The sequence below is a fragment of the Canis lupus genome, chromosome 26 (genome assembly GCF_011100685.1).
Source record: "Canis lupus familiaris isolate Mischka breed German Shepherd chromosome 26, alternate assembly UU_Cfam_GSD_1.0, whole genome shotgun sequence".
Classification (NCBI taxonomy): Eukaryota; Metazoa; Chordata; class Mammalia; order Carnivora; family Canidae; genus Canis; species Canis lupus.
In genome coordinates, this window is record NC_049247.1 from 26751199 (window position 1) to 26765516 (window position 14318).

Sequence of the window (14318 nt, forward strand, 5' to 3'; positions counted from 1 at the left end):
ACCATGAACCATTTTATGGAATATGAGATTTGGGGGATGTTGCACCATTACTGGGAAAATGCTCAGCGTGCATCAGGGAATTTGGGTGATGTGGGTGCGTGAATGAGCATCTGCTATAGCTGCCAACAGGTTAATGGAGACTCTTGTGAGTGGGTGTCCTTAGCCCAAAAGCACTGACTCTGTCTCCCTCTTTCCTTAGTCTCATTGTAGCTTTTCCATAATCCAGGGATGTGAGGGCTGTGGACGTCAAGAGTAAGAACGCTCCCATGTTTACATGTGTCCTTCCCCTAGGGAACCTCTTGATGAGCCCATATCCAAGGTCCCCTTCTCTTGCACGAGAACAGTAGAAACACAGGTTACCCTGGCATTGGTACCACAGCTCCCAGGCAGAGATCCTACATTGTGACCCAGAACAGCATTGAATGACCAGCCAGGGGTGCAAGTCTGATTTTCCAGGTATGGGTGTGTTGACAAAAACACCTTCGACCACCTTGGGATGCTGCCTGAGGAGAGATTGGTCATCATTGCTGTTGAGCAGCATACTACCATTATCACACAGAGAACTTCTGTTTCCTGGGGACGTGTGTTAACGTCTATCCTCCACGTCTTATTCCATCACTCCCCTGTCCCTGCCTGTGACCAACAGAGGCTCAGAATCGGGCTACAAATGCTTTGTATCTTGCAAGAAAGAGAATGATTGATAGTTCAGACTTTTTAAAGTGTAAAATGCTAATGAAAATACCTCCTTTTGAACATATTCATCTCCCAATGAAAAAATAGTTATGTGGATTTCAGAACCGATATGACCCCACTGTTGCTGGGCTGCAATGAGAAGAAGGCCAGTTGTGTGACGCAGAAGAATCATGTGGCCTCTGCCCAGGCCCTGCCTATCCCCTGGTGCATTCCTAAGAATTTAGTAGAATTCCCTGAGTCCTGGAATCTTGGTGATATTGATTTTCTCTCTTTCTTTTCATATTGGAGCTTTGCAAGCTCCAGAATTCATGGGTGCTGGGTCATGTTTTCCCAGTGAGCAGATGCGAAAAGACCCCTTACAAAAATGTACACAGAGAACTACTGCACATGTGTAAAGATTTCCCACATGATGTTTCACTGGAGGATTACACACTGAAGCAGTGAGGTAGCACCAGACTCCCATAGCATGACGAAAATTCAATACAACATCAACATCAGATGGTGTCCAGGATGTGGCGCAGCAGGAACTCTCCTTCACTGCTGGGGGTGGATACCAAATGCCCCAGCCACTTTGGAACATGCCTGGGCAGTTTCTTGCAGAGCTAAACAAAATCTTAGAGATATAATACAAAATCCACGCTCTTAGGTAATTCTATAAATGAATTACTAGTGTTCACCCAAAATATGTCCCTAAATATTTATTCCTATTTTATTGATGATGCCAAGCTAACAAATATGTCCTGCAAATGGTGAATGGGTAAAGATATTCTAGTATGTCCATACATGGAATGTGATTCAACAATTCAAAGACATAAATTTTCAGGGCAGAGGAAGACATTGGGGAGATTTCCATGTATATTTCTAAGTAAAAGAAGCCAATCTGAAGAGACTAGATCAGTGAGCATGGAGGAATGGGGGAAAGGACCCCTGGACACCAGATCAGCCCAAGGTCCACATGTCTCTTGGAACCATCAGAGAGCAGTGGTGCTCCCTTGTACATCCCTGGGAGTGTCTGTCTCTGGGCATTTTGCAGGTGCTCCTGTGTCACTTCTGGGTGAAGCCCTACCCCCGACTCCTATATTCTCTTATGCTAAGCTGGAGCCCTAACTAAAGTCAAAGGAGGAGCTTGTATAACCTTAGGAAAGAGGAAAGTTTGCATGAGAAACCTCCCCCAAAATGTGAGTATCAGGAGAGCACAGAGAATGGATTGGTAGGCCCAGGCTTGGAAGTGAGGCTCAGGATCCAGGTCTGTTTGTCTCTGCCCTGTTCCTCACATCCCTCCCTCACTGCATAGGTAATTTCCAGATACCTTGGGCGACAATATAAAACCATCTGGAGATCCAATGGGTCAAATAACAAAGTCTCCGTTTCTAGGATTTTGCTCTAAGTCCTTCTTATGGGATACACTGGATCGAGACAGATGAGATAAACGGACAGATTTATATCACCCAACAAAACCTGGACTTCGGATTGTTGCAAGGTCTCCTCTCAAATTATTCGTCACCACCAGAAACAAATTCCCCTCCAGGAAATGATCTTTCAGACACATGCCTTTTATTTCTAGGATCAGCTCCAGGGAGAACCATCCATCAGAAGTCACAAGTAGAAAAGGGGGCAAAGTGTCCTCCTCTCTCTCTTCTCTGTACAATATCCTTGGCTCTGCAGTTTCTCAATTTCTCTGTGCTTCCAGAGTTCAGACTAAGCCTGTGCTCACCCACCATCCTCAAGGTCACAATCTCCAGAATGCAGATTCCCAGTCACCAGGAAACACCAGCAACATCCTGTATAACTGGGGTCCTGTCAGCGGGGCAGCCAGGACATGCCCTGAACACCTGCTCTCCTGGACAAGGCTGATTCTCAGGAATCCCAAAGGTATCTCTGTCCCTATGGGCAGATCATCTCCTGACCATCCCTGGGCTCCAGTCAGCACCTGAGGCGATCAGTACATTGATTCTGGGAGCCCAGCATCAGTACTATTCTCACGGTTCTCAGAGTCCATGGTGACTGGAACACACCCTCCCTGTACTCTCAGGGCTGGACTCTCACACACTGAGTCACTCCCCTGACACCTCCAAAGAGGCTGGACTTCTATGGAGAAACCTTCTTTCCCAGCTCTGGACCACATGGTCTCATCTCCATGTGTCCACCCCTCACATGTGGGACCTTTGACAGAAACTTTGGGTGCAGCTGCCCTTGGGTATTAGAAATCCCTTCTTGTAGTCACGGGTGGCTGAATGACCAAGAAATCTGTCCTGAACATGCTGGGTACCAGGCAGAGGGACTACAGCTGTGTCCAGCCCAGAGTCAAGTCTGACCTCAGATTGCTCTGCCATGGAAGCTCTGTGTGTCTTTGGTGATTCGATGGCTGACATGGCTCTGAACTTTGTAGGCATAGGCTCTCCTTGAGCTTCCTTAGCCATCACTTTGGACTTTCCTGATTATATAATAAAACTCATAATACTAAACCTATGACCAAAAATAGAAAGTCGATTTCATAAAAGTCTGTAGACTCCCTTTCAACCAAGAACAGAAGGCCGTCTTTTACAGTTGTTTTTGCATCCAATTTCTTGGCCAGAGTTTCTATCCATATTCCCTCTCACTAAGCACAGATCTGGGACAGGTGTATAGTGTTTCCACCTGCAGCCTCACAATGACTTTGTCACTGAGTTTAAATAAATCTTACTGAGAGGAATATTGTGTAAATAGGACACATCCATTTTAAATGCACAGTTGACTAAGTGGTGACTCACACATCACTCTGTCCCTTGGTCTCTGTCAGAGCAACTTCAGCAGTCACTCCTGTCTTACAAGAACTTCCAGCATCTTTATCCCTCTGCTCTGATGTCAGCGACACTCGAAACCTCATGAGGCTGGGCTCCTGCAGTCTTGTGACCATGTGCTGGGAAGAGAGTCCCTAGGAGGGAATCCCTGCCAACAGTGTGTGGAAAACTATTGTGACAACCAAGTGTAAGTAGGGACAGGTGATGAAGATTCTCAGTATATTATCTACTAGGAATGAATTCAAGAGCTTCTACCCAAAACGTGGACAGATTTCTCCCTGTCTCTTCATTGATGTACAAACCTCCAAGGAAGGAATCCTCTAGAACTCAGGGAGGAGTCACATAACAGGAGAGAACACAGCATCTCACACTGAAAGTCTTTTTTTTTTTTTTTATCACACTGAAAGTTCTAAATGTGCATAGAGACCCATCAATGCTCTGGACTTGATCCTGAACCAAGAAGAGTTTGTATAGAGATACCACCTCAGTTCTGAGGGAAAAACACCCAAGAAGCTATGGACATAATCCATGAGAAATCTAAGTGAAGCAGAAAGTTTTTCCTCTGGAAATGGGAGGTTACATAAGGGGACTCCTGTCCTGGCCCTAAAGCAGTGGACAGAGCAGTCGGGAGGCACCCATTGTTTTAGATGGGCTCTGATCACCAAGTCACACAATAGTGTATCTGGGATTGGACACCAGGGGGTGATGGGGTCCGTTTATGAAGACTCAGGGTGATTATAGCTTGGACCTGCCACCAGGCACTGCCTGTGCCCTCTGCTGAGGGCTCACACCTGGGACCTCCCTACCTCAAGTTTCTTTTTTTTTTAATTTTTATTTATTTATGATAGTCACAGAGAGAGAGAGAGAGAGGCAGAGACACAGGCAGAGGGAGAAAGCAGGCTCCATGCACCGGGAGCCCGACTTGGATTCAATCCCGGGTCTCCAGGACTGCGCCCTGGGCCAAAGGCAGCCGCTAAACCGCTGCACCACCCAGGGATCCCCCTACCTCAGGTTTCTACACAGCACCTCCCCTCCCCTGCCCACACCCTTCACATCCCCAGGCAGAGGGACTTGACCCAGGGCCACTGAGGGACCAAACAGCTGGGGTCTAATTTGCATGGAAGGGCCCCTCCCTCTCCCAGAGGATTGAAGAGGGGAAGGGAGAGATGAGGGGAGGCTCTGCTCAGCTGTGGGACCACAGAAGGCAGGATCAGTGAAGACCTCCACCATGGCCTGTTCCCCTCTGCTCTTCACCCTCCTTGCTCACTTCACAGGTGAACGGATGTGGAGACCGTGAAGGGGGCCTGGAAGGATGTGTGCCGTCCTGCATCCTTCTCTTGTCTCCAGGACCCAGAATCACCCTCTCTGTGTCTCTCCCCCTTGCAGGGTCCTGGGCCCAGTCTGTGCTGACTCAACCGGCCTCCGTGTCTGGGTCCCTGGGCCAGAGAGTCACCATCTCTTGCACTAGAAGCAGCTCGAACGTTGGCTATGGCAATGATGTGGGATGGTACCAGCAGCTCCCAGGAACAGGCCCCAGAACCATCATCTATAATACCAATACTCGACCCTCTGGGGTTCCTGATCGATTCTCTGGCTCCAAATCAGGCAGCACAGCCACCCTGACCATCTCTGGACTCCAGGCTGAGGACGAGGCTGATTATTACTGCTCTTCCTATGACAGCAGTCTCAATGCTCACACGGTGCTCCAGGCCTGTGGGGAAGTGAGACAAAAACCTACTTACCTGTCTGCAAAGTGAGTGAGCGCCCCAGCAGCTGCCTGCTTAGGCTCCCCCTGGGTTTCTGCTTATTCTTCAGTTAATGTTCAGGTCAGGTGCATCTTGGGGTGCCTCCTGGGAATGGAGTCTCCTTCATCGTCTCTGACCTCAGAGTCACTCAGATTAGCCCCATTTGTACACAACGAGTCTTAAACAATACTGAACATTTTTTCCTCATGAGCAGGGACAGTTTCTTCTAGACTAGAGAACATTCACCTATCATCTACTGATGTTTCAGTAAATGAAACACTCATAAGTCACGAAGCTATCATGGTCCTTCAGCCCCTTTCCTGCTCTGCAGATGCACATGTCAGCGCTCTGTGCAGCTGGGACCATTATTCCCTTAGCTTCAACCAGATGACTAGTTCTCATTATTTGATGTTGTATTGAACACATAAATCAATGCCATACTGAAAATTATATAAAGTAAAAAAAATCTTTCTAGAGAAAAATCCTGATGTGCTTGTTTATGGAAATTATTTTTTCATATTCACCTCAGGTGAAAGCAATAAAAATCTGCACACTAATTCTTAGACCAGCTTTTTATTAAATGATCATACTTGAGGTAAGAAAAACAACCTCCATCATTATGAATATTTATAAAGGGTGATATTAATCAGCATTTAAAGGAAATAAGCTTTGAAGTTCAAAAATATGCATGAGTATCAACTGCACAGTTTTTTATTTTTTTTCATGAGAGAGAGAGAGACACAGAGACACAGGCAGAGGGAGAAGCAGACTCTGTGCATGGAGGTCAACAGGGGACTCAATCCCGGACTCCAGGATCATGCCTTGGGCCGAAGGCAGGTTCTAAACTGCTGAGCCCCCTGGGGATCCCCTAAAGGCACAGTTCATAGGGAAGAAGAAACATACCACAGTCTACATTCCACATCACTGGAATTCATTGTGTTTTAGAAGGGACAGGAATCTAGAGTGGTAGGAGGCCAGGGATTGACAGCAGGGTGAGGAAGGAGGAGGGTGAGTGTGTGAGTGACTGGTTTCATGGTTATGTCACTCTCCTTCATGGCACTGTGACCATGGCCACACCACACTGCTGTGCTGTCACATCTCAGTGAACTGTACCCCAGAGCAACAGCACCTTCATCCAGGCAGAGAATGTTATCTAGGTTTCTGGGGGCTGTGATGGGGCACAGGGTGACATCATCCCATCCACTGATCCAAGGAGGTTTGACACTGTGTGGGAGTGGGGAGCTGTGACCAGAATGCAGTGCTTCTCCCCAGGGGGATGAAGGGATGAGCGAGACCCTCAGCTCTGCCTCCCTGTGGCTGGGGACCTGGGGGTGTGCAGGTGTGTGTGAAGGTTGGGGATCATCTCTATCCCCACTTCTTCATGACACCTGATGTCCAGGCACTGCAGCCTGACCTTGGACATTCAGCTTGTTCTCCTCCGTGACTCCTCCTCCCCCTGGGGTTTGAAGGTCTGGAAACATCCCTCCCAACACACACTCACTGTCCTCAATCCTCCCTGAAAATTCCCTTGTGGGACATGAAGAGGGGCAGGTCTGAACTCATTGGACACACAGCTCACCTCTGAGGACTCGCAGCAAATGGGAGGACTCACTACCACACACGCTCCAAGGACGCTGCAGGGAAAGCCCCTGGAGCCAGCCTGGTTTGAGGGATCAGGCCTGCAGGACTCCTGTCCCTCATCTTGCACTGGGGGAGGGGATCCAGGGTCCCGACTCAGGTTCCTGCCCCCCCTACACGACCACACCCACCCTGAGGTCTGCTCACCAGGCCAGCACACCCTGTCTATGTCCCACCTCCTTGCAGGGTCGTGGGCCCAGTCTGTGCTGACTCAGCCACTGTTAGGGCCTGGGGCCCTGGGCAGAGGGTCACCCTCTCCTGACCTGGAAGAGTCCCAGTATTGGTGATTATGGTATGAAATGGTACAAGCAGCTTGCAAGGACAGACCCCAGACTCGTCATCTATGGCAATAGCAATTGATCCTCGGGTCCCCAATCAATTTTCTGGCTCTGGTTTTGGCATCACTGGCTCCTTGACCACCTCTGGGCTCCAGACTGAAAAATAGGCTGATTACTAGTGCTTCTCCAGTGATCCAGGCCTGTGGGGCTGTTAGAGAAAAACCTGCTATTCCCACAGCAGTGGGGCTCCCTATGCTGCCCAGACTTCCTGGCCAAGTCAGCTGTTTCCTTTCTCTTTGGCTGAAATCCAGATCTGAGGCTCACCACAGAGAATTTTGCATACACTTCTGTCCCCATTGGCTTAAAATCTATCTACCATCCCTGTCCTTGGCACCAACATACAGGGAATTTTATAAAAATGAATTGAAATTCCTGGTGCCAGGGACTGTCTAGACAGTGGACAAAGTCCAGGATGTAAAGGAAGAACCAGGGGCACAGAATTCAACTGCATCTGAGTCAAGACACATCAGGAATGTCTAATATGCGTCCTGAGATCGAAAGCTCCCATGAATAGGCCCCCAAATTCTCATCTACTATGGTGGTTAGACCCTTGGAGCACCTGGTCAACAGCAACTCTGGCTCTCTGGCCATCTGTGGGCTGAGAACAAAGGATGAAGGGCCCCCCACTATAACTCCTGTGCCAGCATCTCAGGGCTCATGCAGATCCCCTGGCTTGTCAGAACTGAGATCAGAACCCTTTTTTCATCTGCCAGAATGGGTCTCCAGGTATTGGTGAGACTCATCCTCTGTCTTCTGCTTCTGATGCTCTTGCTACTGCCACCATCACGTCTTTCTAAGGACACCAAGGTAGGAATGAGGACTCCTCCTTCCCTCACCTCCCCCAGAACTCATAGCAGCTCCTACCTAGACAAGGGGTCTCAGAAGACACAGAAGGGCTATGTCCCCCATTTGGTTGGGACATAGAATCTCTTTGACCTCAATTCAGAGACAAGGGAGTGGTAAGCCCACTGTCATCTCTCACCTGACATCTGAGGAATCTGGGGTTCCTATGCTTGGTCATTTACCTATTTGTTTAAGTTTCAATGCTATGCTATCCTCCCATTAGTCTTCAGGGGAATGCCTATTTTTTTGTATTTCTGCTTCTTATGCTCCTGCTACTGATGCCATGGACCAACGTCCATCCAGGGGAACCACATGCAAAAGAGGCTCCTCCTGTCCCTTCTGTCCTCAAGGCTACTCATAGCAGCCTATTTGTAGACAAAGACGCTTCATGAAAACAAAAATTTCTTGTCTTTATCAGCTGGGGAACACTTACTTCTATGCTGATTTATATTCATTTTTTTCTTTGTGATTTGAATTAAATGAAAGAAATTATTTTGCACTTGAAAATATCATGGGACCCTCAGCAGTACCCATGAAGTGCTTGAAGACTAAGTCAGCCCTTATTTTAATCTGATATTATTATCTACATGAGTATAAATGGCATTGACCAGTTTCGAATCTAAGGGTGTTTTCTAAATCGATGTCAGTGTAAAATTAAATAAATACATCCAAAACATTTGCCATAGGGAAACCTCCATGTGAATAATTACAGCAGATTCATTCGCAATCACTAAAAACTGCAAGTGCCTAGAAATCCACATGTGGATATTAATTCCAAGTTTGTATCTAATCACCCAAAGCTGGGACCAACTAAGATGTTACCCACGAAGAGGCCCACATATAAAACATGATATGTTCATTGTAGGATCACAGTTTAATCACATTTTAGAAGAGGCAAATCTTCCAAAAGGAAGACAACTGCCGTCCCTACGGTCTACGGAGGAAAAGGGGTTGAACGTGTGGACAGTCATCTTCTTATGGCAGGCCCGTCAGACCACTACATTTGTCCTTCTGTGATTTTTAAATTTTCAAGCATAAGCCCGGACAGTGAGTCTTCTTTAGTAAGAATGGTGTCACCCACAGTGACAATGATATTTTACTGGAATTCATATGTTTTCCCTTCCCTCTGAGTCCCGGGCCTGTTGACAACATCCCCTCACCTACCACAGCTGCCTTTCCTGACTGGCATGTTTCCAAACCAAATCCATGGGACTCGCTGCATTGGAAACTGAGACTAGCAGCTCTGAAGAGGGCAGGAATGTCTGCAGAAAGCAGCCCTGGGCTCTGGCTTCAAGGCAGGAGCCCTTCCAGGCCGAGTGGACACATTTCCTGCCATCAGGGGGCAGTATGGGTTTGGGAGGTTCAAGATCCTGAAGGATGCTGGCAATGTTCCCACAGGCCTGTGAGGGTCAGGACCCTACTCAGATCTGTCAGGTGTGTGATCTGATGACATCTGTGATCAGTTATGTCTGCTGCCCTGGCTGGAGCACAGGGACAGTGAGTAGGAACCACTTTGCCTGCAGAATGTCCACAGTCACAGCTGCCACCTCTGGGGTTCCACATCAGGGCCTGTCTGGAGAGGCACAGAGAAGGGGGTCTCCTCTGTGACCAGAAATGTCTCCTCTCCCTGAGGAGGGCAACTCTCCACATGAAGAGCTAGTTGTATGGAGTTAGTCCATGGAAGAACTGAGCCTTCATGGGGCAGAACTGGGTCTTCTGTTTCCCTTCTCACCCCAGAGCCAAGGACGGGGACTGGACCAAGGGAGGCACATCGTAAGTGTCTGTTGAGTCTGAGCTGAAGGACTCTTCCATGGAAGATGAGATCTGGGACAGGGCGTTGGGCAGACTCCAGGATAGTGGATTCAGGGGCTTCATTCCGTGGTGGGACACAGAGGGGCAGGAGTCCTGGGGGGACACCTGAGAAATCAGAAGTGGGGCCTGAGGACTTTCAAGCACTTGCAGGTGAGCTCCATAAACAGGCTTTGGTGCAGGCACCTGGGGAGGCCTTGTCTGCATGTGAGAGATAAAGTCCATGTGCAGCCATGAGGGAGAAGTGCAGGTTGTGAATCAGAGAACTGACTTCTCAGTCTGCACCTCCACTCTTGTTAAATACCAACCTTGGAGGAAGCAGATGGGTATGAAGGTGCCAGCCCATCTCAACACTGTGATGAGGGTATAAGACCTGGGGTCCAAGGCTTGGGGGGGCCTGAAGGACCAAGAGCTGGTGTCTCCACCATGGACTGGATCCTGTCTCCCTCCTCCATGTAGTCACTAGTCAAGTGAGGAGAGTGGCTGGTGTCTCCACCATGGACTGGATCCTGTCTCCCTCCTCCATGTAGTCACTAGTCAAGTGAGGAGAGTGGTAACTGTCTCCCAAGAACCAGCATCTTCCAGGCCTTACCCCTATACCATCCCTTCCAGTGGTTTATCACCTGCCTCTTAACTGGAGCCCTAATAAGAAATTATTTCCTTTTAAGATATTGTTTATTTATTTGTGAAAGAGATGAAGAGAAGGGAGGCTGCATAGCAGAATCCTTGCTCAGTGGGGAGCCAAACACAGGACTCCATACCAGTACATCAGGATCATGACTTGAGCTGAAAGATGATTAACCAACTGAGCCACCCAGCAACCCCCTAATTATAAATTCCTAAGTACAGATTAAAAATGAGTAAATTGGGGATCCCTGGGTGGCTCAGCAGTTTAACACCTGCCTTCAGCCCAGGGCGAGATCCTGGAGTCGTGGGATCAAGTCCTGCATCAGGCTCCCTGCATGGAACCTGCTTCTCCCTCTTCCTGTGTCTCTGCCTCTGTGTGTGTGTGTCTCATGAATAAATAAATAACATCTTTAATAAATAAATTAAAAATAAATATAATGAGAAGTTTGTAGACAGGACACAGGACGAGCTCTGCATTGCCAGTTGCTGGGGAATATTGTAAAAATTTGTAATCACAGACTGATCCAGAAGCTGGATTCAGGCACTCTGAGGTTATTCAACTCTGTCCTTGTCTGAGAATGGTGGATTCTGCCTAACTTAGCTGCTCCCAGAGTTCGCTCCAAGAACGTATCCTTGACATAGTGATATGGTGTTGATGTGGTATACACAGGCCTCAACATAGTAAAGGCATCTTCATAAACATAAGACTTAGTGGATGTGTGTGAGGATCTTTTGGTCTTGCTGCTGATCAACACAAGCCTTGTATGCAGTCCTCCTTTGCTTATTAGTCCCTGGAGTAGCCTTCCTCTTTCTCCTGTCTCTGTTCCCTGTGAGGACAGGAGTCCATTTCTGCTCATACCTGGGAAACCCACACCAGGTGAGGAGGGCTGGAAACCTGCACTCAGTCACCTGGAATGGAGCAGGGACGTGTGAAGGCAAAGGGCAAGCTGCAGAGAGAGTATGGAGGAGGTCATTGTTGATGTCCTGTAGGAGTTGAGGGGTTCTGAGCAGTCAGTGGGCTCCAGATACCCAGGATGATCACTGGTCAGGTAATACCAACCACGTGGAGAGGTTTCTCTGTGACTGTCTTTGCTGTGTGTCCCACATTTGCAGATGTATATGTGTTATTCCTTTTGTGTATATGTGTTATTACTGTATCCACGAAGCTCAAAACCTAGCCTGACACCAAGGACGAATTCAACATCAGTTTCTTGAATTAATGTGTGAATTCACTGGAATAGGATTTCCATGAAGAGTAATAGATCACTTGATGAGATGAGCACTGGGTGTTATACTGTATGTTGGCAAATCGAACTTCAATTTAAAAAAAAAGAGGAATAGATCTAAGGCAAAGACAATGACGTCTGCTTGTGGAACATTTCATATTTGGAGGGCTGAATTGATCAAATAGGAGTTGGGAAGTAAGCACTTGATATTGGGACAGAACAAGTGAAGAACACAAACTTCATTCTTGGTGAAGGTGACAGTCCCATGGACTGGATTCAATGGGTTCCTGCAGGGAAGAAGAAAGGACATGATTAGCCTCCAGTGGCTGATTGAAGAAACCAGAGAGAGTGGCTGAGTCATAGAGCATATTCTGAGCACAGAAGACAATGTCCTTGAGCACATTAACTACAAAATACAGGTCAGGTATATGACCATCTGCTGACAATTCACCAAACCAAGTACCAGGAAAATTGTCATTTGCCTACATAAGCATGAACTTGGTAAAAACACACCATAGGATCATGAAATTGTAATATTTACTTCCTCATCCCAAATTCCTTGAAAGCCCCCATTGTGGCAAATCTATCAAACAATGTTGGTGCAGGTGTTCAGTGTTGACAGTTTGAAACCACAAATGTTGGAGAGGATGCGGAGAAAAGGCAACCCTCTTACACTGTGGGAATGTGAACTCTGCAGCCACTCTGGAAAACTGTGTGGAGGTTCCCCAAAGAGTTAAAAATAGACCTGCCCTATGACCCAGCAATTGCACTGTTGGGGATTTACCCCCAAAGATTCAGATGCAATGAAACGCAAGGACACCTGTACCCTGATGTTCATAGCAGCAATGTCCACAATAGCCAAACTGTGGAAGGAGTCTCAGTGTCCATCGAAAGATGAATGGATAAAGAAGATGTGGTTTATGTATACAATGGAATATTCCTCAGCCATTAGAAATGACAAATACCCACCATTTTCTTCAACATGGATGGAACTGGAGGGTATTATGCTGAGTGAAGTAAGTCAGTTGGAGAAGGACAAAGAGTGTATGTTCTCATTCATTTGGGGAATATAAATAATAGTGAAAGGGAATATAAGGGAAGGGAGAAGAAATGTGTGGGAAATATCAGGAAGGGGGACAGAACATAAAGACTCCTAACTCTGGGAAATGAACTAAGGGTGGTGGAGGGGAGTTGGGCGGGGGGCGAGGGTGAATGGGTGATGGGCAATGAGGGGGGCACTTGACGGGATGAGCACTGGGTGTTATTCTGTATGTTGGCAAATTGAACACCAATAAAAAATAAATTTATTATAAAAACAAAACAAAACAAAATTTCATTGGAAAGCCCCCATGGTGGCAAATCTATCGAATAATGTTGGTGCAGGAGTTCAGTGTTGACATAAAAGAAGTTTCTTCACATGGGGGAGGCAAAAGCCCAGATATAAATGTCTGAGAATTGATTCCTCTATTTCTATTTTTTGACAGTGTGCCATGCTGTAAACATAGAATCTGCAAAATGACATACATCATGCTTCTGACATGGTAGCTATTAGAGCAGTCTTTCTTTAAGATTTTATTTATTTATTCATAAGAGACATAGTGAGAGAGACAGAGACATAGGGAGAGCGAGAAGCAGGTGCCCTGTGGGGAGGCCCATGTTGAACTCCATCCCAGGACCCCAGGATCACCCCCTGAGCCAAAGACAGACACTCAACTGCTGAGCTACCCAGGCATCCCAGGCAATCTTTCTCTTATGACAACATGAAGTAGTGCAACACAATGCAATTTATGACACAGTAGGTAAAAACTCTTATCTGGAAGCAAAACTGACGGAAAACTAACAATGAGCGTATAACCAAAATGAAAGACCAATGAAGTGGTTTGCAGTGGGTAGGGTCTTCTCTAGGGTGAAAATAGTTGCCATTGATGTACATTCCTGAACCTCCTGAGAATGAAACACCTCTTGAGAGTGAGATACAAAAGAATCAGGTACAATATACTGGAATTGCTGTCTCTAGAAATCAGATGAGAGATGTGAGAATAGACAGGGACCTGACAAGTGGCGGAAACCAGCTGGACTCAGGTCTTCGGACCAGGGTGAGTGCGTGCTCTGCAACCCGCAGAGGGTGCAGTGGGACTGTCCTGTGGTCCCTACTCCACTGCTTACTGAGGACCATTGACACTAAGGAGCCTGGTCCTGGGGGCTGGGCCCTGTGCTCCCTGCTGGGGACTCAGGCCTGGCAGAGATTTCTGAGGGATGTCCAGTGTATAATCCTCTACAATGCACACGACAGCTTCTACCCACAGCCTGGAAAGAGTGCTCCCTGGTCTTCAGTGCTGAGGGAACTTCTGGGAGAAGAGAACTCTCCAAACCAGAAAGGAATCAAGTAAGAGGAAAGAAATCAGCATCCTGCACAGAACTGCTCATGTGTCTAGGTGGACTCATCACTGCTCTGGACGTGATCCTCATCTATGTGGTTCTACAAGAGACATCACCTCAGTCCTGTCCCATGAACAGCCCAGGGATCTGTGGACAGACTCACTATGTGGAGCATGAATAGGGTAAAAAAGTGTCCTGTGGGGATGGGAGGCCACATAAGGGGACATCTGTCCTGGCCCT

At 47.4% G+C, this 14318-nt stretch overlaps 1 protein-coding gene across 2 annotated transcripts in view; it reads left to right on the forward strand.

The window, feature by feature from the left end:
• LOC119869150 (immunoglobulin lambda-1 light chain-like) overlaps positions 1-14318 on the forward strand; it is a 1083218-nt gene that overhangs the window by 109887 nt on the left and 959013 nt on the right. Inside the window, exons 1-2 of one of the 2 annotated variants that reach the window (XM_038575764.1) lie at positions 4687-4747; positions 4860-5166. The exons of the other annotated variant lie outside the window; for it this stretch is intronic. Of the exons in view, the coding sequence (XP_038431692.1) occupies positions 4702-4747; positions 4860-5166 (353 nt within the window). The 5' untranslated portion in view covers positions 4687-4701. Of the gene's footprint in view, positions 1-4686; positions 4748-4859; positions 5167-14318 lie in introns of those variants that run through there. 2 annotated transcript variants of the gene reach the window in all.